Source organism: Polypterus senegalus, chromosome 4 (genome assembly GCF_016835505.1).
Source record: "Polypterus senegalus isolate Bchr_013 chromosome 4, ASM1683550v1, whole genome shotgun sequence".
In the NCBI taxonomy this organism is placed as follows: Eukaryota; Metazoa; Chordata; class Cladistia; order Polypteriformes; family Polypteridae; genus Polypterus; species Polypterus senegalus.
Genome location: NC_053157.1, coordinates 69814990 through 69841615, shown reverse-complemented (window position 1 = coordinate 69841615; position 26626 = coordinate 69814990). Strand labels below are relative to the sequence as shown.

General features: G+C 38.3%; 1 protein-coding gene across 6 annotated transcripts in view; it reads right to left on the bottom strand.

Annotated features, from left to right (window-relative positions):
• The window catches only part of lpar1 (lysophosphatidic acid receptor 1), a 128968-nt gene that overhangs the window by 18511 nt on the left and 83831 nt on the right, over positions 1-26626 (bottom strand). For all 6 annotated transcript variants that reach the window (XM_039750824.1, XM_039750825.1, XM_039750823.1 and 3 more), the window contains one exon: positions 24004-24751. In XM_039750824.1, the coding sequence (XP_039606758.1) occupies positions 24004-24742 (739 nt within the window). In that variant the 5' untranslated portion in view covers positions 24743-24751. The remainder of the gene's footprint in view (positions 1-24003; positions 24752-26626) is intronic.

Here is a 26626-nt window from a genome sequence, read left to right as displayed (position 1 = left end):
TCACACCTCACCCAGTAGTGCTTGATAACCACACCAATGGGACACCGGAAGTACTCACGGATGTCACATAAAAGAAGCCCGCTGCTGCAGTTCCAGGAGCCAGAATCAGAAGGAAGGAGACAATGGTTGCTGGGAGGAGTGGAGGAAAGAAGAGAAAGAATGAGAAGAAGAAAGAGAGAGAAGAAAAAGGGCATTTCTTTGTGCTGATTTCATTGTACTGTGCTTTGGTGGTGGTAAATAATTGGGAAGAGTTTCCCACAGCAAAATAAAAAGCCTTTGCTTGCAAAGACTTGTGCCTATGTCTGCCTGTGTCCGGTATTTGGAGAGGTGGAACATGGAGTGTAGGTGGACTGTTCAATCATATGTAATAATTTGTAATCCAGCAATATTTTAATATTTTTTAAAAGTTCCAAATATTTAAAACAACAGTGACCATCCCTGATTTCTTTTACTTGCAAGCAGTCTATTTTCTAGGAGGAATTCTGCTGTGCGTCAGTGTTTACATTCCAAGTGAAGGCTATTTCTCTTGTATTAACCATAAATGAAAAATGTACTCCTTATTGCATTTGCAATGCTTTATCTCAATTTTCATTCTTCTATCAGCTTTAAAACATAAATTCATCAAGAGAAAAGAACACTGATAGTTAAGTTTTTGTAAAACTTTGTTACCCCAACCACATCAAGATGACGTGTAATAATCCGCTTTACAGTCTTAGTAACCTGTGGTACAGTATTCCGCTACAGTATTCCGCTGCCATCTAGTGGATGAAGGAACATCATACTGCAAAAAATCATGAATATTTCTATGCTTTCTGTCACTTTATGTCAATGCTGTGGTAACTCATCAATATTCATGAGTGAAGCCTTCAACCAAAAACACGATCACAAATGAAAAGCTGTAAAGCCAGTTTTAAACAAACTAAAACTAAACCATTACTAGATAGATAGATAGATAGATAGATACTTTATTAATCTCAAGGGGAAATTCACATACTCCAGCAGCAGCATACTTATAAAAAACAATATTAAATTAAAGAGAGATAAAAATGCAGATATAACAGACAATAACTTTGTATAATGTTAACGTTTATCATCCCCCCCGGGTGGAGTTGAAGAGTCGCATAGTGTGGGAGAGAAACGATCTCCTCAGTCTGTCAGTGGAGCAGGACAGTGACAGCAGTCTATCGCTGAAGCTGCCTCCTCTGTCTGGAGATGATACTGTTCAGTGGATGCAGTGGATTCTCCATGATTGACAGGAGCCTGCTCAGCGCCCGTTGCTCTGCCATGGAGCATTACTCAAACACTAATTACGATATGATTTTGTTATCAGATGTAGACATGGACAGTGAAACTGACAACTTTTTTGGTACATTCCAACCTGTCATGTTTCAGTGACGTCCATGTTTGGCTTCATACTACTGCAGATAATCCAAGCAACTCCTCTTTCCTCGTTATTTGGACTACTTATGATTTGTCTATGATATTCTAGTGGAGAATAGTTGTAGTAACAAACCTCCATGCTGAGCTAGGTCGAAAAGGTTGCAATAAACTTGCTTGTCACTGTAACTGGCAACCTGTCACTGCAGATGACACGTAATGCTATTCAGTCTTCTGTAACTAAAGACCATAGTGGGTAAACCATTTCAGAGATGGTACTGGTTGTTGCAGACACCCCTTTTCAGCAAAGGTATGAGTAAACGTCATTTTTCACTCATTATGAAATACCTGTATTGCACCAGTGACAGTGACTATGACGGAGCCAATTACCCAGCATCAAAACTGTACCATCTGTAAGATGTGTATCTGGCAATCATCAAAATATGCAGAAGGTGTATGTTTCTGAATGTGATGTAGTATTGATGATACTCTAAAGCATTTTAAGGAAAGGCTGTCATTGAAACAGTACATTTCATTAAAAATTGCACAACTTGGTATCAAGTTCTACATGCTGAGTGAAACAGCTCAGTGTACACCTGGAACTTGATATTTTACACCAGTAGAAGGGCCAAGTGACAAGTACAGAAAATAAGGCATCACTACATCATTTATGTTATCACTGGTGGACCCTTTCCTTAACCAAGGTTACTGTACTGTATAATGATGAATACTTTCTATACCTCACCTGAATTGCGTGAGATTTTACTTCAAAATAAAACAAAACATCAACGTGTGACCGAACCCTCATGACTTCCTTTGCATGAACACATCAAGCAATGTGTTGCAGTAGCTGTGTTTCAAAAAGGCAAAATGATTGTGATCAAGCAGAGGACAAGCAAAACATCTGACTGCAAAGCACTGTTCACAGTGCAGCCACTGTTAATGTTTGTGTCAGGGGACATGAAGTCACTATGCCTTGTGCTGAGGTAGGCTACAATAACAGAAATGGGGGTGTTAATCATGTGGGTCAGGCACTGACATTCTACCCTGTCATGTGTATGCAACAGGAAGAATTTTACAAAAACTCTTTTGACATCTGCTTGAACAGTGCCTATGTGCATTGGTGTCTGCATCAATATAGCTGTGGACACTAGACATACTTTTCCTACTGTGATTATGTTGATGGCTTGCTAATTACATGTTTATGTTACACATAAAAACATTTTTTGGTGTTGCTAATTTTTCTAGAGGTAAACAACGTCAAGGAGGCTAGTTACATGTATTTGCAATTTCAGCATTTCACATCTTACATTTTGGTATTCCAATGTATTTATATCAAACAAATTACTAATCAGTCATTTTTTTCTTTATGGTCATACTGACCCACTACCAATGGTATATGTCAATACATTTCTGATTGTACATACTGTAGTTTGTCAGCTCAAAAATATGTAAAATGCACTCCAATTTGCATTTTCAACAATCCATCTTCATAAAGGATGTAATTGTGCCAAGCACTAGTTCCAAAACTTAGTATTGGGGAAACCCTGTTGCTAACTTTTTCTTCCAACCAAGCTTATAATATGTGCACCATAGTTACTTTTAATTGACTTGGCTGTTTAGTGAGTTTAATAATTTATTAAATATTTGTACTTTTGTCAGTATTTTAAATGTTTCCTTTGGTGTTTTCTTTTTAATTGCCTGTTTTTTGTAGTTTCCTCACTTAAGTGTATCCAAATGCTGAGAACATCGAATGTTAAAGGTGTGCAATGACTTCAGTGGCATGTTCACAGATGAGCAGGCAAATCAAAACGGCTGCAAAGTAATTGTTACTCTTTAGCAATCAATATTGTTTTCACCCATTTCTGGGTTAATTCAAATGCAAATGGCAAGAAACATAAGCATCTAAAGCTACAGCAAAGAATTTAAATATGTATAACTTTCTTTGAAATATGGGTAGACCTGAAAACTGGTTGCAAAAAAAAAAAAGGAATTTGTGTTATCTTATTCGTGTTATTCTGCTTTTTTTTCTTGGAGGTCACCTGTGACATCAATGCAGTCAATGCACAATTGAAAAGTAAATAAAAATCGTGAGTGAATAAGCTTACTCACGAAATATCAGTATCTTTTTTTTTTTTGCAGACGTAAATACAATCCAAAAATATGATTAAAGAATTTTGGATTCTTTTGATATCAATGTAAGTTACAATGTTTTTCATGGACACATTCTCCATATTTTATCAAACTAAGCCAAAGCAGTTTGGAACTTTCTAGATGAAATTAAAATGATTTTGTAACCCCACTTCTAGGTATTAAGCACACTACAGCAAGAAAAACAGCATTAAAAACTCAGTCCTTGCAGCCAAGTGAGCTTGTAGAACTCACTGACAAGGTAGCTGTGTGCTTTGTATCCTACAGCACAGTATTTGGGTTTAGAAAGACAAGTGCACTTTCAGAAGTTTCAGATTTTTGCTTTGCATCTCTCTACACTGAAGCAGTTACGATAGCCATAGCAAGGGATTTTAAGTAATGACTTTTTCCTACATGTGCAATATGTACGAGCCTTTGAAGTGTGCTGCATTTGAAAAAGCAAAAAAACAAAAAAAAAAAACAACATTCAACTGCTCTTAACGTTACAAATGGTATACACGTGTCCACACATTCTCATTTATTAGACTGTAAAGGTGAAAAAATGGTGCTGTTCTGTCAGCTGGGGGTCAGTTTCTGCTTTGATCAGAGGAAGCTTAAATGCAATGTGCTTGCTAGTCACAGCGGCCCAATTTTTCAAATCACACTTCCACTTTTCTTTCTGTACTGGTGATGACTGATTTTTTTATGCTCTATTTTAATTTATTTTAATGTACCTCTTCTAAAACCATTAGAAATTATTCAGTAATAACTGATTGATTTACAGACAATGGAAAACTTGCTTGAAATTGTCACCAAGAGATGGGCACAAGAAAAAACTTGGCAGGAGATACAAAGCTAATCAAGCAATAAACTGTAATTTTTTTTTTTTTATTTTAATTATACTCTTCCTTTAGGTACACTTTGAAACTTCACAGAATAATAATATAATTCATTAGTTTGTCTCTGCTTATGTTATTTCTTAAGGAATTAAAAAGTACAGTACACACTTTAAGGTTCAATATTTAGATTTGGATTTCAATAAACACAGGTATCACCATACATTAATCAACAACAGCAAGTCAGGATAGTCCCTTCTTGTTCCAAGCCCATTCAGGCTAACAGCCAAAAAACAACTAACCCTTACATGGCCACTTTGACTGACTCAGCCTATGATTTTAAATCCTCATGAGTCCTGGATTACTGTAGGTTAGGACTTTCCCCAGTTAAAGAAAACAGAGATTAAAAAGTGACAAGATTGAAGTATTTAAAATTATGATGGGAATTAGCACAGTCGATCCTGACAATAAGAACATGAGGGCACATATGGAAACTTGTAAAGAGCAAATTTTGCATGAATGTTATAAGGATTTTTTTCACACAGAGAACCTCAGACATATGGGATAAGTTAATAATGATTGTGGAAGAGAGTGGGACTTTTCAAACCTTCAAAGTTCAACTTGATGTTATTTTGAAATAAGCATCTGAATGGGATTGGCAAGCCTGTTGGGCTGAATGGCCTGTTCTCATCAAAACCAATCTAATGTGCAGATATCTTCACAAACTGAATTTTATTCCAATCCTACTACAAGAACATGGACGATGGCAGAAATGGGTGTGTGAATATGCTCAACGTTTGCCTCCAACATCTCAGCAGAGTATCACTGTTACCCTGTTGACTGTAACACCCTGGTTTTCTTGTAGATATCTAGATTACCACTTTTAGTAGAAACTACCTACTATTATGGCCTGTCTCTCCTCTATTGTCTCTACTATAGCTGTCTCTCAGCTCAGTAATGTAGCATTAGCCTTCCTTCTCCAACCTGGTTAATATACCAGTATTTATACACTGGGTCCCAAACCTACCAGGAATGGGCATTGGTGGCACCATGTCTCCCATGTGTAATTGATAGTTATTTGGGCACACAGCTTTAATATGATGTAAGATAGTCACAATGGATAAAATGCTTAGAGACAAAATACAGTGCGTTATTACATTTTATTTCTTTCATCCGTTTCTATAAAATATTTACATTGTGTGTAAGGCTGACATATAATTTGAAACCAGTTTATAGCTTTTTATATCAAAACATGGTAACACTTTAGATACTGTAAAAATGCATCAATTACTCATTTTCTCTTACGTAAGAAAAACTTAATAAAGGCCTTTTTTGGTCTTTTTTACCTTTATAAAGTATAAGCAAATAGGTTATTTATCTCTGTGCATTAATAGCCTTTGAAACACTGGTAAAATAACTTATCAATATGAAGGATTCACTATTTCTCTTCATCTTGCATACTTTTGTATGTCTATTCTGACAATTTCAAAGCGAGGTTAGGCTCAGATGAGCAAACACTTTACTAATGCTTTATATGTATTATTAACATCAAAATAAGCCTTTTTTATGATGTTATACAGTAGTAAGTAAATAATAGATGCATTTTTGCAGTACCTAAAGTGTTACCTAAAACACACACAGAATACATTTCAAAGTACAGGCATATCCTTCTCAATACTTTTTAATATGGAAAATTGTACAAATGGAAAGGCTTTGATAGGAATTGCTGGTACAGCCCTTTTTCTGCTAAATATGACTAGATAAGTTGTTTTTTTTTTCAAATTTAATTTTCCTGCTATCAATAGCATTCAGGTCATCTGCTTTTACAGTTTTTCTTGAATTTTATCATTTGGAAATTTTGCATACCTTTATGTAAACTTTCATTTAACCTTTCCTCTGCCATTTTGTGTACTTCTGGTCTACAGCCATTCTATTTTTTTTAAAGGACATTATAAAGAAGAAAAAGGCACTTTCCCCTGATGAATAGCACTAGTTAGAGTAATCACGTGTGAGCAATATTAAAAAGAAAACACACTCTACGAATACAAGGGGAATAGTTCATTTGTGAAGGGCAGGTACACATCTGGAATCATTTGCTGCTGAAATTCTTTGCTATCAAAGAAAAAGAAAAACACACACATGAAAATACAAGCAGATTTTCCATTCTGTATACTGAGTGATGTGACTCAAAGATTCTTTTGTAGGTCATATTGCATATTGCCACCACGAGCTATTAAAAATCCTGAGTACAAGTGTGGAAACAAGCACAGTTGCCCTAAGAACTCTTAAGGAAGAATGCCATGGAATTTGCAAAAATATTTTAAAATTAAAAATGGGTAACTATGCAAAGAAAAAATATATAGCAAAAATAATTTAGCTTCTATGATTTTACATGTGGTGTGATTTTGATTGAAATCTTTAATTTCATCAGAACAACTTAATTTACCTAAAAGCATACAAAATATTTTAAATTCCCACCAATTAAAGAATTATTAAAGAGTGCTTAAGTGTTGCAGCTGAAGCATATTCATTGACATAATTCAATTAAAGATTAATTATATTGGTTAAACATTTGCTAAATGTCTAATGCAAGCAAATACTAAATTCATTTAAAACATATTGTATCATTAAACTTTAGTAACAAGTCTGAATATTTCAAAGCTCCTTTTTTGTGTGGAAAATGTCATCAGGTATTCAAATAAAAGTTAAGCTGTTCCTAACAATCTCCTATTCATTCCCTTGTAATGACCTTGACCATTTCTCATGTCACCGGATTTTGGTTTCCTTTTCATTGCTCCACTCCCAAACTAATTACATGCCGGTGACCACTGAGGCAAAATACATCCACCTTTTTTAACATCTGTGCTCTGCGTGTTCTGTTTGCCTACAGATGAAAACAGCACCCACCAAGCCAAATCAAATAACTGTTTAAGGACGGTCTCTCATTTAAATGTTTTTTGAATTTATTATACGGATTATCAAAAAATATGTTAACAGTTATCAATTAGTGAGTTGGTAAACATTACTTATTTTTAATTAACACTTTTCAAAACGTTGTTCTCTCATCTGGCAGAGGTCTGTCGCAAAAAAGACCTCCCAGCGAGATGGAGAATAAAACTAGTAGTTAGAGCACACTTGTGTGTGCTAATGTGGGCAGACAGGTGCCACATGGAGTAGATAGGCCTGTTATGGCATGCAGTGCCTGAAAGGGAAGCCAATAGAAACACTGTAGAGTGAGAGTACTCTATGACGTACTGGGAAAGAACAAACAGTCCTCTTTCAGAACAGGATGGCCACCATAGCTTATCCTATAGATGCCTGACCCTTTAACCTAAAAGACAGAAAGAGGTCACGGAAGAATAGCATAAGACCACAATCTCTCTAAAATGCTGTCAGCAATGTCTTTAACTTGGACAGCTGGAATTATTTTTTTTCTGTATTGGAGAGACTACTAAGGGGACAGCATTATTCCATCAGGCCTCAAGTGACAGCAGCTACTCCCCAACTGCAGCAAACAAAATCAAGCTGCAGGGGCACCAGTGATCTAAACTGGTGGACTTAAACCCACCAACAGGATCACTACAAAGCAAAGAAATTTCATGGCTTGGCCCAGAAATAACCAATTGGATTTAAAGGCTGCCTACAACAGAGAATTTGAAGAAAAAAGTAAGTGATGGCTCAACTGTGGGAAATAACAGCTCCACAGCAGTACAGCAGGGCCCCATATATTCCTTTCTGGGACCACTAACAGCTACAAATATCCCCATCTCTGATTTTCCATTGTTGGCGCCACTCTATCTTTGACCAGTGGTCAGGCATATCTGCTCACTGTTTGGTTACCCACTTTCTAGCATCCTGAGAAATTCTTCACTGTTTCCACCAAGGTCAACTCTCTGTTTCTTTCTCTCTCTCTCATTCTTATAATAGTGTAAGTAAGGGAGAAAGGAAAGAACTAACCCTGGATGCACTGTCAGCCCGTCGTAAGACACACTCATGCATACCTCTCAAACATACATAGAACACATACACATGTTTATTTTAAGCGGCCACCATTCTTGCTGCTTTTGTGACTCTTTCATGTCTGTAATCATTCTTTGGAACTCAATTTTGACCTTTGACTTCCTGGCGGTACCTTTTACCAATTAGCTGATGCTCACGAGGGTCATAAGAGAAAGTGAAATGCTAACAACTATATCCCTGTGTGATGTGAGGGCTGAACTGGAGTCAAAGAAAACCCACTTAGATGGACCATTATTATATGTTTCAGTGCCATTTTGCTGGAATGCCTATGGTACATTCCATATCACGTACCTCTTTCTCCAAAGTTGAAATTGCACAAGGAAAAACATCTTTGTAATGCAACAGGGAAGGTAATATTAATATGACATATCAATACAATTCATTTATTCACTGATATTAGTGTGTATATATCAAGTAAAGACTTTTTAGCCTTCAATGGCTTTATCAGCCAGCTATAGAATATTGATAGATACACTTGTATGAATGAAAATTGATGCAGTTGCATTTTATTATATTGTTAGCTGAACAACAAATTTTGCTGAATGAGGCCAAACTTGTCACATCCCTCTAGTTTGCAACAATGTAAAGATGTGTTATAGAAAGTAAAAGTGGAAAAATCATGTTTACATGAAAAATGTCACTTCGGCTATTTTAATAAAATGTGGAGACTCTCCCGAAAGGACCTTGTGTTTGTCACTAACGCTCATAGCAATATTGAGCTTTTTCTTCAGCACTATGATTCCTAACATGTCAATCTGTAACAGAAAGGATGATGGAGGTGATTAAGAATATTGAAAAAGGTAAAAAATAATAATTGTATAAGTGATATAATTTTAATGTGGCATTACATTGTTCTGTTTCTCAATAATTCAATGAAAATGTAACATAAATAATTTCACAACATTCTTCAAAAAAGTTTAACATTAAGTTTAACATTGTACTATTACTCTGAGGATGTTCATCTATTCATCTATTTTTGAAAGAGCTAAATCCAGTTCTGGGTTGTGGGGGTTGAGTATAAGGAAGGAAAGAAGGAAGGAAGGGGGAAAGGAACTAACCCTGGATGGTGCCTGCACCTAATAACACACACATCCACACTTCCACACTCAGGCTAATTTAGAGTTGCCAGTCATCTAACACACCATCTTTGGCAAAAGGGATGCTCAAGAATACAAAACAAGAACATGCAAGATTCATACAAAAGTGACCAGGCCTAAATTCAAACTGAGAACTCTAAAACTGTGAAGAAACATAGCCACTAAGATATCACAGAATCAGCATTTCCATTGGTGAAAAATATACTTTTACTTATTTCTAACACTGATGAATATATCATGGTACAATGAAAATACTACACATTATATACAATATAAAGCACAAGGTGCATGTTTATTACAACTTACAAACCCAGACATAGTAACAAGCTTAGTGTTAAACAATGCACCAAGTGTGTAATTTGATCCTGCAACTTTTCAAAGCCCTCTTTCTTAGCCGCTAGAACTCGCCACCTACCAAGAAGATGAAAGATAATTTGTTTTCAATCACAGTTTTCAAAAGCTAAGTGACTGATCAGGTCATACACCAGCTGACATAGCTACTGCATAATGAGACTGGAAAAGACGTTACCAACCAGTGGTAATTATCTAGTACTGAAAGACAACAATCATAAATAGACATTTGATAATAAAATAATTTCTTTGACAAAATTACAATCCACTCCCCTATTCTGGAGCCTTTTCTGTGTGGCTAACTCAGACCTTGTCCAAAAATAACTGCCTATGCACAAAAATAACAACCTAGCCCCTACTAGCCATTATAGGATCTCTGAAACTATTAAACATATAAATTATTAAATAAATAAAATATGAATTTTAAAGAAAATTAGTTTTTGTTTTTTTCAAAATAGTTTTTTACATTATTCACTTGTTGGAGACACCATGAGACATTTTGATTTTAGGTAACAGCCTTACACTTACATTCTATTTGACTTTTTAACTACATAGCACAATGAACATAATTAATATTAATTTTTATTATTAATCATTCAGAATATAATTTATTCATAACTAATAATTCAATCAGAGTCCCATCACTTAATTATCATTTCATATCATTATTATCATCAATTGATTTACTAGAGTTATTAATCAAGTTTTTTCCACAAGGTTGCATGAACACCAAAGATACCTGAGGAGGGCAAAAGAGTACATCAGGCAAGCTGATTTGTGTCTCCTTTTCAACAAAATGAAGGTATTTATTTTAATACATTCCTGTTCGTCATGGCACTGGAGAATTGCAATGTATTTCATGTTGGTTGGACATGCAAGTAAAAATTTAACTGTAATCTGTACAAATGACAATACTTGTACTATTACAGGCAGTCCCAGGGTTATGTTCGAGATAGGGACTGTAGGTTTGTACTTAAGTTGAATTTGCATGTAAGTCAGAACAGCTACATTATTTTCTCTTCTTTACTGTATCACCGGCACTTGCATCAGATTTGTGTTTCAGAGACTTTGATTCTTGAAGGGTAAAGACAAAATGTTAAGATGAGCTCTTCTACACAGCACTGTACATGCTATCACAGCAGGAAGGCACCCGTCATCAACACGTCTGATGTACTGACAAGAGACAACTTCCTGCTATGTGCATAACGGTATAAGCAGGCTTGCTATTGAGAACGAATGGGGGCAGCGAGGGTGGTTCATCACCAGCCCACCTCACAGTCACCTCCACTACAGTATGCTGCCTGAAGCGTTTGCCCAACGAGAGTGGCAAAAGGTGTGTAGTGAATCGCCCACCACTGCCCCCATTCAACAGGCAGCCATCCGAGGCACACTACAATGCTACCCCCTGCCGCCCCGTACACCCTCAATGGCCTCCATTCAGCCACAACCGGGTCACCACTTGCAGCATCACCAGCCGCCCACCGAGATTGAACGAGGCAGCCGTGTGTGGTGGGCGGGCAGTGAAATTGCTTGCCGCTGGGAGCCGCCTGATGGACACTACACTGCGCAAACAGAGAAATCGCCCCACACAACCGGGTCACTGCTTGCAACATCACCAGCCGCCCATCGATTATGAATGGGGCAGCCGTGTATGGTAGGTGGGCAGTGAAATCGCTTGCTGCCAGGAACCGCATGAGGGACACTAACATTCCGTGTGCGAGCAGCGAAATCGCCCCCTCCAGCTTCCATCCAGCCACCGCTTGCAGCGTCCCCAGGCCGAAGATAACGGAGCGGCAGTTACTGAGGCGCATGTGTCGCAGCTGCGGCCCCGTTCATATGTCGTAGGTCGGATGTCCGTAACCTGGGGACTACCTGTACTACAATGGAGAAAAAACAGATATATTGCATAAGGAAAAGGCAGACAATCATCAAAGGCAAAGTTATCTTAACACTTCCAACTCCAGAAACCACAGCATTAATCAGATTATTTGCCACTATTGTCTTAAGCACACAACTTGTTATTTTACTCTTTGCCTGTCAATTATGTTCCCTAACTTTAACAGATTATGATGTTCTTAGGCTTTATTCCATTTATCTCGGAAGTCGTAGCTGGGAATAATGTCATGCCCGAGTTGACTGCATTCCAGTAAAACATTCAGAAAATCTTTGTTGTGCTTGCTCCATCGGAATAAATAGCAGCGGACAACAATGCAATACACAAAATTTTGTGCCTCATACATCATAGCAACATGTCCACAGATAGACGTTGGAGAGTACTCTGTGCTGTGTTCAACAGACTTAATAAGGCACAAACAGACAGAAGTGCTAATGAACAGTACAATACTACAGCTTACACTATTAAAGTTTGCGGTGTAGGTCACCATTTTGGATTGATGTCATGATCTGAAGTTGGACAAACTCAGGCTTGACAGATCGGCCCCAAGTTTCTGAGTTGGACATCCGACTTAAGGGAGGTTTCAGTTGAAAACTCAGAAATTCTGATTTTCCACTTTAAATGGAGTACAACATTATGTTGTGTTAATTTACCTCAGAAGACTGATGTTGGACCTGGGGATGAAGTTGCAACCAAGTCAATCGCGTTCTAGTACAACATTTGGAAAACCAAAACAGATGTCTCCAGGAAAACCAGCTGTGCTTGCTATTTCAGAAATAGAGACCACTAATAAACAAGTTGATAGCAATGCATTACACAGTATGTTCCATAGTCAAATACTGTAACAATATATCCACTGATAGAAACTGGAAAGTACTGCGTGCTGATTTAATGAGACACAAATAGAAGTATTTATATGATTAAAAACCTTTGTTTATACCAAGTTTAACTAAATAAAACACAAACAAATTGGTGCTTTAGGTATTTCCCTCCAAATAACTGAATTTTACAGTACATAACCAAGACAATTTATGATGTACAACCCTGGAATCAAGTTTCTTTTGTGCCCCAGTCTAACAGCTCTCATTGTGCCAAGTTCACATGGCATATTGCATAGCATTGCAAAGTTATGGTGTCCCCCTGTTTGAAAACATTGTGTTTCTTTTTGGTAAAACTAGGCTCTGGCCCCTGCTCGCTTCGCTTGCCCACCATCAGGTTTGGTTTACTGGTTATGCAATTTAAAGAGATTTTTATTTTCATGGGAATTGTTACATATGCATTATTTTCACTTTTACTTTAAAACTTTTGTAAAAACAATACTTGTCCTTTATTTCCGGCCCCGGGCATGGTTACATCTCTTTCTTGCAGAATGTATAATGCTGCTCGCATTGTGAAGGGGGTGCGGTTGAACACACGCTAAGGGGTTGCCTTTGGATCAGACTGCTGTCTTTCTGCTGATGGCCAGCTGCCTGTTCTGCTTGTCTCACTGCCCAATCATTTCAAAGCCTGTATAGCAGATGACCTGTTGCCACTTCGTGTCTCTGCCACTCGTGTTTAAAAGGGGTGGGGGGTGAGGGGGTTAGGGTGGTTGAACACAAGCTAAGGACAAACGGTCGGATCATCTGCTGGCTTTCTGTTGCTGGTGGGCTATGTGTTTTGCTTGTCGTTTTAAGAGCTGGGAGTACACAAAGCATGTCTGCCAAAAGTAATCCAACAACTGCTAGGTTAGATGACCGTGGACTTGTTTTAAATGATGTCTCATTGCCTTGTCTTGCGTGATGTTGTAAAAACAATACTTGTCTTTTATTTCCAGCCCAGGGTTTTGGTAAAATCTCTTTCTCGCAGGAAGTATAACGCTACTCACATTGTGAAAGGGGGGCGGCTGAATGCATACTAAGGAGATGCCATGGGGTCATCTGCTGTCTTTCTGCTGCTGCTGTTGCGCTGCCTGTTGATCATTTTAAAGCTTGTACAGCCACTTTGTGTCTCTGCTGCTCGCGTTGTGAAGGGGGGGTGTGGGGCTGAACATACGCTAAGGAGAAGCGGTTGGATCATCTGCTGGCGAGCTGCCTGTTCTGCTTGTCACGCTGCCCAATCATTTAAAAGCCTGTACAGCAGCTGCCCTTTTGCCATTTCGCATCTCTGCCGCTAGTGTTGTGAGGGGTTTGGGGGGGTTAAGGTGGCTGAATGCACTCAAGGAGAAGTGGTCGGATCATCTGGTGGCTTTCTACTGCTGGCGAGCTGCGTGTTTTGCTTGTCATTGTTTTAATAGCTGGGAGCAAGTTAAAGTGTCTCTCGTGGGACTTCAAATTGTCTTTCGAAAAGATCACGTCTCGTCTCCCTCCCCAAGATTTTTTTTTACAGGGTGAGGCAGAAAGGATGGACTTTTTTACAAAATCAAAAATTTGTTAATTTTTTCTTACAAAGAAATTTATTGAAAGATTTCAGTTTATATTGAAATAGCATTTGACAATTTGTAGGGATGGAAATGCAGGTCTAAATGCAAAATACGCCTTACAGAACGATTACTGAGGCCAAGTTTAGAAGAATGCTTCTGAGCAGAACGACTTGGACTATGCAGCAGGGCTAGTCGTACGTTTTCCACATTTTCAGGGGTACTTGCCGTTCGTGTAGCAACCGGAGGTCTTTTATTCATTAATGTACCTCGTGTACGAAGTGCTGAAACCCAACGTAGGATAGTGTTACGAGCGGGAACAGCTTTATTTCTGTGGATATTGAAATGGCAACGAAACTCACGCTGAACTGAGGTAATAGATTGGTTGTTCTTGACAAAACAGTCGTACACAAAAACGCGGTGTTCTATCGTCCACGGCTCCATGACTTCAACTAAAAAGAAAATAAAAAAATGCTAAGACTTTGCGAACCTAACGCCACCTACCGCACATCTGTCACTCCACCTAGTGGTGAGTTCTAGCCATTTCAAAGACATCCGTCCTTTCTGCCTCACCCTGTACAATAGAGAGACATTTAGCCTCTTGCACCTATACAATCTCTCAAAAACAAGTATTGCAGTAGAAGTTATATATCTTTTGTACATACATTTTCATACCAACTTCTTCCAATGCTGGGTTATGGCTGTGGGGACAAAGGCTTGGCAGCTCTGAGTGCAGAGCTAGTTATACAGACACATACACTTAAATGAGTATTTCTCAGCCACTTTTGAGTCACTGTGTCGCGGGTACATGAGACTTGTTACCAGTATAATCTACCTCACCCCTACCCCTGCCACCGCCACTGGCACCAAAGGAATCAAAAGAGCTGTGTAACACTTTTTATCCCATTTCTAATCACGCTCACATCACCAAGCACTCGCTTCATAATCCCACTCAAACTTTCCCTTATACAAAGGCTGCTCTTTGATTTTAATTATTTGTAATCACGCTTGATTCTGACTTCTGGTTTCTGATGCAAGCACGAATAAAAATGGGACAAGAAATATCATACATGCTGCCAATCCCTTTGGTAGTTGTGTGTGAATGAGGTGGGGTGGGGGAGGTTGGGGGAGATTGTACTGTGATGAAGCCACTAGCGGAAACACCTTTTTTTATCTCTCTGTCACAGCAACATCGGTGACATAATACAGTGATTTGTGATGAAGAGGGAGTCCTCACATAAAACTTCAAGGGCTACAAGTATACAGTAACAATACTCATGGGCACACTATGAAACATTGTCTGTACTCTAAGTTGAAACTGAAAGAGCACTGCTCAATAAACTAACATAGGGAGAAGATGCAGCAGGCAGCGCCCTGATATATCAATTTAATCCATGACACTTGAACTCTAAAACTGCATGCTGCAATGTTTCAAAGTTATATAAAAAGCAGCACTTACAAAATAAGAATAGAATGAAATCCTTCATCAAACGCATCAGTCTCAACAGAGTCAAAACTGTGATCAAAATCTGACCGAAGCTTTGTGTGTAATGATGTATAATGATAAAAATTTTGCTGAAGCAATTTATTTCCTTGTCTTTTATGCACAGCTGTGATATGTAATATGAATGACCAATCATATACATCTATACAGTGCATCCGGAAAGTAGTCACAGCGCATCACTTTTTCCACGTTTTGTTATGTTACAGCCTTATTCCACAATGGATTGAATTCATTTTTTTCCTCAGAATTCTATACACAACACTCCATACTGACAATGTGAAAAAAGTTTACTTGAGGTTTTTGCAAATTTATTAAAAATAAAAAAAACTGAGAAATCACATGTATGTAAGTATTCACAGCTTTTGCTCAATACTTTGTTGATGCAGCTTTGGCAGCAATTACAGCCTCAAGTCTTTTTGAATATGATGCCACAAGCTTGGCACACCTATCCTTGGCCAGTTTCGCCCATTCCTCTTTGCAGCACCTCTCAAGCTCCATCAGGTTGGATGAGAAGCGTCGGTGCACAGCCATTTTAAGATCTCTCCAGAGATGTTCAATCGGATTCAAGTCTGGGCTCTGTCTGGGCCAGTCAAGGACATTCACAGAGTTGTCCTGAAGCCACTCCTTTGATATCTTGGCTGTGTGCTTAGGGTTGTTGTCCTGCTGAAAGATGAACTGTCGCCCCAGTCTGAGGTCAAGAGTGCTCTGGAGGAGGTTTTCATCCAGGATGTCTCTGTACATTGCTCCAGTCATCTTTCCCTTTATCCTGACTAGTCTCCCTGTTCTTGCCGCTGAAAAACACCCCCACAGCATGATGCTGCCACCACCATGCTTCACTGTAGGGATGGTATTGGCCTGGGGCCTCATGTATAAACGGTGCGTACGCACAGAAATGTTGCGTAAGAACTTTTCCATGTTCAAATCGCGATGTATAAAACCTACACTTGTCGTAAAGCCACGCACTTTTCCACGGTACCTCATGTCTTGTCGTACGCAAGTTCTCCGCTCAGTTTTGCAGACTGGCGGCACCCAGCGTCAAAGCAATGGTACTGTTCTTGTGTGATTACTCATTATTTTCATGACGCGGCTTTATAAATACAATAATAAACAATATGCGGTTAGTTTCAGTGTAACGCATCTGATTGTAATTAACTTGTAACAATATAATGGTCCAGGGAATAGCCATAGTATTCCAAATACCATAACTGCTTTAGCGTTGTTATTCTCACTGCACCTTCTTCTTTCAGCTCCTCCCGTTAGGAGTTGCCACAGCGGATCATCTTTTTCCATATTTCTCTCACTGCACGACTCGGAGTATTTATATCACTGTATCTGAGTGTGAATCACAGCAGCAGCTGATCGGAAAGAGAATTATCGGTATACAGCATCAGGCACACGCTACCTCAGCCACGGCAAAACGTTTTAAAGCCATTCCTGTACGGACCTCGCGGTTCAGAAACAGTTTCATCCCAAGAACTATAAACGCACTCAATCACTGCTCCTTGTAGAACTGTGTGTACTTATAAGTACAATTACTCCACTATAAACTTACACTACAGTTATAATATTACACAACCTGCGCCACTTTATAAAGCGCGTATTTACATATGATGACAATATCATTTTTAAGATGAAATGCAGCAAAATATGTTTATTATATTATACAGGTAAAACTTTAACTTCATTTAAATAATCTATATTCTTCACTGGGACTGGCGTGAAGGATAGAATAATTAAACATGTACTACGAAGATATTTCAATGTTCCTTAAACTTTGAGAATCAGCGCTCTAAGTTTACAGATGGCTTAACGTCTATTACAGAGCTGATTGTGTGGCAATCGGTTACTTGGAGAAAGAAAAGCAAGAACTGCATGGGCGGCCACGCCAATACATATTGAATATAAAACCGAAAGAGAAAATAACGACACAGCTAAAAATGCAGCGGCAAATTTCGACAAAAGTTAAATGCTTGTGTCATGAGCACGAGGCGGTAGTGTCTGCAACGGACGTGGCCATCCGCCTTGCATAAGCTACCTCACTGACATTGGGGGGCGAAGGAGCCACCGATTCTTTTTCTGCCCAGTGCCACCACAAGCCTAGAGCCGTCCCTGAGTACTGCTGCAATAATTTCATCGATGGTCGTGCACAATCGCTGCGCTGTAAAACCCATATTTAATAACGTGTTTTAACTCTTAATATCACGTATACATCTCAGTATTTTAGTTATTCAGAGAGCTGTAATATCACGAATGTAATGGACTCTGTGTCCAGTCGGAGGAAGAGAGCCAGTTTAAGAAGCAAGTAGTGATTCACACACATAGATCACATACGAGTAGAAGATCAAATACAAAACAAAGCATTTAACGTGCTACTTTAATTACGATGTGATTTGAGAAACTGGTTAAGTAAATGATTTTAAGATGACGTTTATAATGTTCTACTAAATGACAAAATAAACTACGTGATTAAAGTGGAAATTTCGAGATTGAAGTTGACATTTCGTGCTTTTTTTCCCCACTGTGCCTTTTTTTTCCTCTGTACCCTAAAAAGCTTGCATATGACACTCAGACGGTAGGCTACGACTCGCCTTTTCACGGCGACTGATATCTGAGCTTTCAAGTTTCTCCAACACGCTATGTCACTCGATCAACTTCCTTTTGTTGATTATACCACGGTTTATTTGAACAAATAGTATGTTTTTCCTTTGCCTCCACTTGGTATTCGCTGAAATCGTTATATTTTCCCCCGTGCTTTTCCCATTGTCTTTTCACAGAAGGCTGAGTTTAAGGGCGATTTATATTCATTTGCATATTCAAAGAGGCGTAATTCTGGGAGGAGACATAAAGCGCGTGCACGAGCGTTAGTTTTCACGCTGATCGGGATTTATGTAGCGGAAGAACGTGGAAGTTGGAGTACGCACAGATTCCTGCATCTGGATTTTTCTGTGCGTAAGCACATTTCGGCTTTTGTGCTTACGCCATGTTATAGTGCGAGTTCTACGCACGGCGTTATACATGAGGCCCCTGGTGATGAGCGGTGCCTGGTTTCCTCCAAACGTGACGCCTGGCATTCACACCAAAGAGTTCAATCTTTGTCTCATCAGACCAGAGAATTTTGTTTCTCATGGTCTGAGAGTCCTTCAGGTGCCTTTTGGTAAACTCCAGGCGGGCTGCCATGTGCCTTTTACTAAGGAGTGGCTTCTGTCTGGCCACCCTACCATACAGGCCTGATTGGTGGATTGCTGCAGAGATGGTTGTCCTTCTGGAAGGTTCTCCTCTCTCCACAGAGGACCTCTGACAGAGTGACCATCGGGTTCTTGGTCACCGCCCTGACTAAGGCCCTTCTCTCCCGATCACTCAGATTAGATGGCCGGCCAGCTCTAGGTAGAGTCCTGGTGGTTTCGAACTTCTTCCACTTACGGTTGATGGAGGCCACTGTGCTCATTGGGACCTTCAAAGCAGCAGAAATTTTTCTGTAACCTTCCCCTGATTTGTTCCTTGAGACAATCCTGTCTCGGAGGTCTACAGACAATTCCTTTGACTTCATGCTTGGTTTGTGCTCTGATGTGAACTGTCAACTGTGGGACAGGTGTGTGCCTTTCCAAATCATGTCCAATCAACTGAATTTACCACAGATGGACTCCAATTAAGCTGGAGAAACATCTCAAAGATGATCAAGGGAAACAGGATGCACCTGAGCTCAATTTTGAGCTTCATAGCAAAGGCTGTGAATACTTATGTACATGTGCTTTCTCAATTTTTTTATTTTTAATAAATTTGCAAAATGTATTGCTATATAAGGAGCCAGCAGCCACCACTCCGGGAGCCAGAGTCGGGAGGGGGAGGAGAAGGAGGAGGACGACGACAACGACAACAACAATGATTGCCGGGAGGAGTGGTGGTGAAGACCAGTGTGTTTTGTTTTGGTGTATTTATTTTGTGCTTTTGAAACTGTGCTGTGCCTGTGGGACACAGGGAAGACTTGCCCCACAGGTGAAGACAATTAATTTGTGTTATTTTCACACGTGCCTCCCTGTCTCTTTATGCTGGGTTGGGCATCTCTATAGCGCCTTTTCACATTACATTAAATGTAGCTGCTAAATATTTAATTAATCAAATTCCTACTATGAATGTGGAAACCTCTGATACTTTATGAACATGGGATATGAAATAATGGATCAAATATGTTACACTTTGCAATTTTGTTTCTGCAGCATTCTTGTCAGTTTGATAATATACTAATTGATTAATTAAACCCTGACAACATTTAATGGGACAAATGAGGTAATACTTTCCAGTATGGTAAAACTAATTTAAAAAAAAGAAACAATAAGAAATAATTTGTACTTAACTAAAAGAGCCAAGAAAGAGAAAGAGCAGACGACATTGAGCAAGAGAGTTTCAAGGAGTTTTCTGAAGAAATAAGGCCAAGAGTAAAGGGACATAAATCAAAAATAGTCGTCATTAGATTTGTATATTAGTACTAAAATAAAAATTACAATAAAAAGAAATTATGTGTATTTGATGGGAAAATGCACATGTGTTTGCCTATGAAATGATATGTGCCAAGTACGTGTTTGCAAAGCAGCTACATACATACAGCATCAACTCAGCCATTGATACTAGGGGTGAGCAAATTTGCTCCTGGAAGGCTATAATAGCTGATCAGAATGTCAGTTAAAACTTTAAATGAAGGCTGTGATTAACTGAACTCTCTATTTAATTAGATTTTTTCTATTATTCTTCCAGTTATTATTGAAATAACTGGTTTGTTTTGTAGTTCCTGGACAAATTATATTATTTTTGAAAGACTCATGTAAAACTAATTTTCTTGTGGTATGTTTATAATTTAACACACCTATTGCTCTCACTAAGAAACAATAAAGAATTATCATTTATTATAATTAAACGCTATGAACTGGCTTAAAATATTAATCTCCAAAAGTGCACTTGGCAGAACAGTGCTGCGGTGGTTTACTCTGATGCTACAAGGATGCAGTGATTGCTGTGTGCATACAGTATGTGTGCCCTGTGATGGACTGGCATTTTGTCCAGGGTACTCACAGGATTATGTGAGTTTGATATTCTATATGTGCATGTATGCATGAATCTACAGTATGTTTACGAGGAACTGCTTCACCTTGAACTTTAGAATATTTAACATATCTTGTGGAGTACAGTGCTGGCCCATGATGGTTATTCTTATACTTTGATATTCTCAATGTTAAATTATCTTTAGAAAATCCAATTTCCTAGTAAAGTCCATCTCAAAAGCAAGAACAATGTCCAACTTCTGTGAAGGCAACTGTTTCCATATAAATACATCTAATGAACAGAATAAGAAAACCAATTACACTTTTATACTGTACTCTTATTCCCTTTACTTTTGTTTTTATTGTTGTTCATGCCAAAACGGTTTTTAAGGTATAATGAGCTTAATTTTTCCAATGCGAAAAACAGTATTTCCATTAACTGCTATTTTTCTTTTCTAAACAGAATACACTAAAGCTATGTCAGCAACACAAAGCAGAGCTTATCTCTTACAAAATCACCCGACTTCTCATTAAGGACAAAACTAAGCCAGGCAAAGAGTTTCCTAATGTTTTCACATTTCAGGTTAACATATCTACATTTTGAGTACTGCACATATGTTAACAATTTATGTATAGCCCAGAAGCAAAAAATTGAGTCAACTGCCTGCACAGCTTTATCCATCTTAGATTAAACATTCCTTCAACAGAGAACCAACATGAAAACAGTAATTGAGAACAACATGCATTGAGTCCACTAGAGAGAAGTTTTTTTTTAATAGCCATTGTTCAAACCCAAAGCTACTCTGATGAATTTGAAGCATAACACAAAATTGAAGTCCAAATATAAGTCTATAAATTATTGTTTTATTCTGCCAAGCAACACATACATACTTCCAATTTTTTTGATAGATTAAACATGTTCAAACTCTGTGCATGTTTGCATATCCAATAATAATAATAACAAAAACTAAGACATAATGGTGCTAAAATTACACATATTCATTTAACTAAACCATTCAATTTTGCTTTATAGTCACTGGAGGCACCAGATATAAGTTTAGACCTAAATTTGGACAGGAGTGCCAGTCCACAGGAGGGGACCTATACTCTTTCAAGAAAGCGCAACATTATCTTTCTGTTTAAAATTCAGCACCAAGCTAATAAATAAGAAAAGGCTTAAATTAGTGGTTCTCACGTTCAGTCCTGCTGACCACTGTGGCTGCAAGTGTTTATCCCAAACTAACATCATCCTTTATCTGGACTCTGTTCATTATGTAAGTTGTCATTTTCCATTTTTTACTTTTTTATCTCAGTCCAGAAATTAAAATTATCGCTGCCTATCCTTTCTTTGGAATGTAGTAAACATGTATGTGTTACACTGTTGTAACACATTTTTTTCTTTCATTCTTAAAAAAATTCTCATTTTTAACATTTGGGTTATTTAACCCTTTTTTTACTAAAGTCTTTTGGACTCATGCGAAGTAGTAGTGTCATTTGAACTTGTGTCTGTACTGTATTTGGATATATTAGAGAACGAAAACTCCACTGAAAACAATTAATTTAACATGAAAATGGTAAAATAAAGTTAAACGTGAATAATGATATTTTCAAAGCACCTCTAGAGCTTCTAAACTGCTAGATTTCTATACTTAAATACCATATTAGTACACTTTTCTGAATGCAAAATAAAGAGAAGCAAAAAATCAGTCTAATTAAACAATTAGGTCAATTAGAATTAATGATGTTCTGTTTGATTGGGACCCAATATAAATCCAATTTTCAGTACAACTGACTGTTTTTTTGAGGATCTGCTTTTTAAGCTTCATGGTAATTTAGTTGTAGTGCCACTTTTATGGTCACTGAGGAAGTGTGTGTATCGTTGCATCTCTAATTACTGTATACAGAGAGCAGCCAGACAGATTTTAGCACAATAGACTCTAGCTGTGGACCTCTAGAGCTCCATTCCATTGAGCAGGATGTCACTTTATATTATATGTCAGTAATATCACCAGGTTACACTACAGTTAAGATTAGGGTTGGGGGAGGGTTGACTCAAGTCAAGTAAACCAAGTGACAAATCAATCAATCAATCAATCAATCTATCTATCTATCTAAAAAACCTGCAATCCCACTGGCTGTCCAGCAGAGCCATGGAATCAGGGAGCTGCAGCTGAACCCATCTTGACTTTAGCAAAGCGAGCAGATCAAAATACCTTCTTTAACTGTAAAGACAATGGAGCAATAAACTGAAATACTGCAGAGACGACTGAGACTGACATACAAGTGTGCTGATGTCATCCTTGCATTATGAAGTAGAAGTGCCCAGTGTTGTGTGTTTTACTTGTGTGTGACAGTTAATTATAAAACAACTTTTACGCTTGGAAACTTTGTTGTTTTTGGTTGCCACTAAGGAGCTGTGTGAGAATTTTTATAGCTTTTTTCCCTTTAAAAGGGATTTTTTTGCATCCTTTTTATTTTGCCTGCAAGGAGCAAAAATAGCTAAGTGTTTGGAAAAGGTACTTGAATTCAAACCTGTAGCACGATGTAGAGAGCAGAGAAAGCTGTTCCAAAAGCCAGCAATTCAGTGAATAAATAACCAGTATCATAGCAAGAAATAGTTAGGAGTAACTGTGATCCTTAGTGGGAAGAAATTACGGTATACAAAGAATAATTGCATAGAGCAATACATAGCAATCATACTGGAAAGCATTAGTGCTAATAGGTATAAGGGCCTTCTCTTTTTGGAGAAACTGCTGACCATAATGCACTCTTACCTGACACTAGTTTTCATCCTCAGTCTTTGGTTGACAATCTCTGTCTCCCAGTTTTTTCAGATTAAAAGAATTTGCTCTGACTGATCGGAATATATAAAACAAATTAATGCTTTGACGAGTCCTATAAAAGGGTATTGTTCTCAGATTGTGATTGCCTGCTTGACTCAAGTAAAATACCTGTGCCTCATAAATTAGTGTGTACTTTTACATTTTCAGTTTTTTATAACTAGTATGCCAGATCCAAACAAAAAACCTACTGGCATAATGTAAAACTTAACCCTGTTTTTCAACACTCCCCCATTTTTCAATTTTACTCTTAATTCAAACATTAAGGAACAAGGCCGTATTCCTTCCACTTACTGTTGTAGTCCTGTTAATCCCTTAACTTTTAACTAATTGTATCATTTTCTAGGTTAAAGGTGCAGCTGTTGTAGTAGGTAGTCAGGTTGACATTAATAATATCTGTGTTACTCTAAAACACAGTAAGTAAACAGGTAATTTGTACTGGAAAAACATTAAGGCAGTTTATAAATAGAATGCTTTATATAAAACATAGGTACTCAGCATTATTAAAAGAAAAAAGAGATCTTACCTAGCACAATCACTACAGTCTTCAGGAGGCTCATCATGGTATCTCGGTTACGACGTGGTCCTGAGCTGTGGCGAGACATCCTCATTGTCCGTTGACGCACATAGACAAAGATGTGGGCATATAAGACAACCATAACTACAAAGGTGACAAGATTAAAAACAGCCCAGAAAACAAGGTAGGAGTTGCTGTATAGAGGGGCCATGTTTGAGCAAGTTTCAATAGCACATATGCAGTTCCAGCCCACACTGGGGATGGCACCCATTACAATGGACATGGTCCAGATCACTAGTATAACAATTACAACTCTTCGATTGCTCATGCGGGTATGCAGCTGCATGCGAAAGACGGTGATATGCCTCTCAATGGCAATAGCCAACAGGTTTGCTACTGAGGCAGTGAGGCTAGTATCAATAAGACCCTGACGTAAAAGCCAAGTGCTGACTGTTAATCTTCTTGTGTTGGGTCCCGTGTTGAACATTAGATAAAAGTATGCAAGTCCTGCAAAAAAGTCTGCAGCTGCAAGATTGGCCATAAGATAATAAATTGGAAAATGGAAGCGGCGATTTACATAGATAGCCACCATGACCAGTAAGTTCGCAAGCATGATGAAGATGCATACAGTGATTCCAAGTCCCATAACAAGTCGGCTGACTGTATTCCATTCTGTTGCCAGATATTTTCCACTTTCATTGTAAAAAAAAGCAATGGTCTCATTGTAGTAGCACTGTGGTGTACCCATCTTGGCAACCTGTATAAACAAAGAAAAAACATATTAACACTCTCAGGGCTAAGATTATCTTCATAAATCAGCATATGTGTGTGTGTGTATATATATATATATATATATATATATATATATATATATATATATATATATATATATATATATATATATATACACATACACTCACCTAAAGGATTATTAGGAACACCTGTTCAATTTCTCATTAATGCAATTATCTAATCAACCAATCACATGGCAGTTGCTTCAATGCATTTAGGGGTGTGGTCCTGGTCAAGACAATCTCCTGAACTCCAAACTGAATGTCAGAATGGGAAAGAAAGGTGATTTAAGCAATTTTGAGCAGGGCATGGTTGTTGGTGCCAGACGGGCCAGTCTAAGTATTTCACAATCTGCTCAGTTACTGGGATTTTCACGCACAACCATTTCTAGGGTTTACAAAGAATGGTGTGAAAAGGGAAAAACATCCAGTATGCGGCAGTCCTGTGGGCGAAAATACCTTGTTGATGTTAGAGGTCAGAGGAGAATGGGCCGACTGATTCAAGCTGATAGAAGAGCAACTTTGACTGAAATAACCACTCGTTACAACCGAGGTATGCAGCAAAGCATTTGTGAAGCCACAACACGCACAACCTTGAGGCGGATGGGCTACAACAGCAGAAGACCCCACCGGGTACCACTCATCTCCACTACAAATAGGAAAAAGAGGCTACAATTTGCACAAGCTCACCAAAATTGGACAGTTGAAGACTGGAAAAATGTTGCCTGGTCTGATGAGTCTCGATTTCTGTTGAGACATTCAAATGGTAGAGTCAGAATTTGGCGTAAACAGAATGAGAACATGGATCCATCATGCCTTGTTACCACTGTGCAGGCTGGTGGTGGTGGTGGTGTAATGGTGTGGGGGGTGTTTTCTTGGCACACTTTAGGCCCCTTAGTGCCAATTGGGCATCGTTTAAATGCCACGGGCTACCTGAGCATTGTTTCTGAACATGTCCATCCCTTCATGACCTTCATGTACCCATTCTCTGATGGCTACTTCCAGCAGGATAATGCACCATGTAACAAAGCTTAAATCATTTCAAATTGGTTTCTTGAACATGACAATGAGTTCACTGTACTAAAATGGCCCCCACAGTCACCAGATCTCAACCCAATAGAGCATCTTTGGGATGTGGTGGAACGGGAGCTTCATGCCCTGGATGTGCATCCCACAAATCTCCATCAACAGCAAGATGCTATACTGTCAATATGGGCCAACATTTCTAAAGAATGCTTTCAGCACCTTGTTGAATCAATGCCACATAGAATTAAGGCAGTTCTGAAGGCGAAAGGTGGTCAAACATCGTATTAGTATGGTGTTCCTAGTAATCCTTTAGGTGAGTGTATACAGTATATATATATATATATATATATATATATATATATATATATATATATATATATATATATATATATATATATATATATATATATATATATATATATATATACACATACATATATATATATATATATATATATACATACATACACATATGCTGATATACAGTATATTGTCCTGCATGTGTTGGAGGATCTCCTTATGGACTTGATCGAGGTATGTAATAACTGACTGGGACAAAAGGGGACACTGCCGCTAACATTCTCTTCTCCTTCTTTCCCACAGCACCAAGAAATTGCCCATTAAGGGAATTTAATCCTGCCCCTTCCAGCTATAAGAAACCTGGCTATGCAGAAGGAGACATCTTTTGAGACCAAAGTGAACAGCAAAATGGAGATCCTGTCTGATAGACTGTCATATTTTTAGCTAGAGCTGAATCTATTTTGTTTTGCATTGTGCCTAAGGGCAAGAAGCATAATGCCTAGAGGCATTCTTTT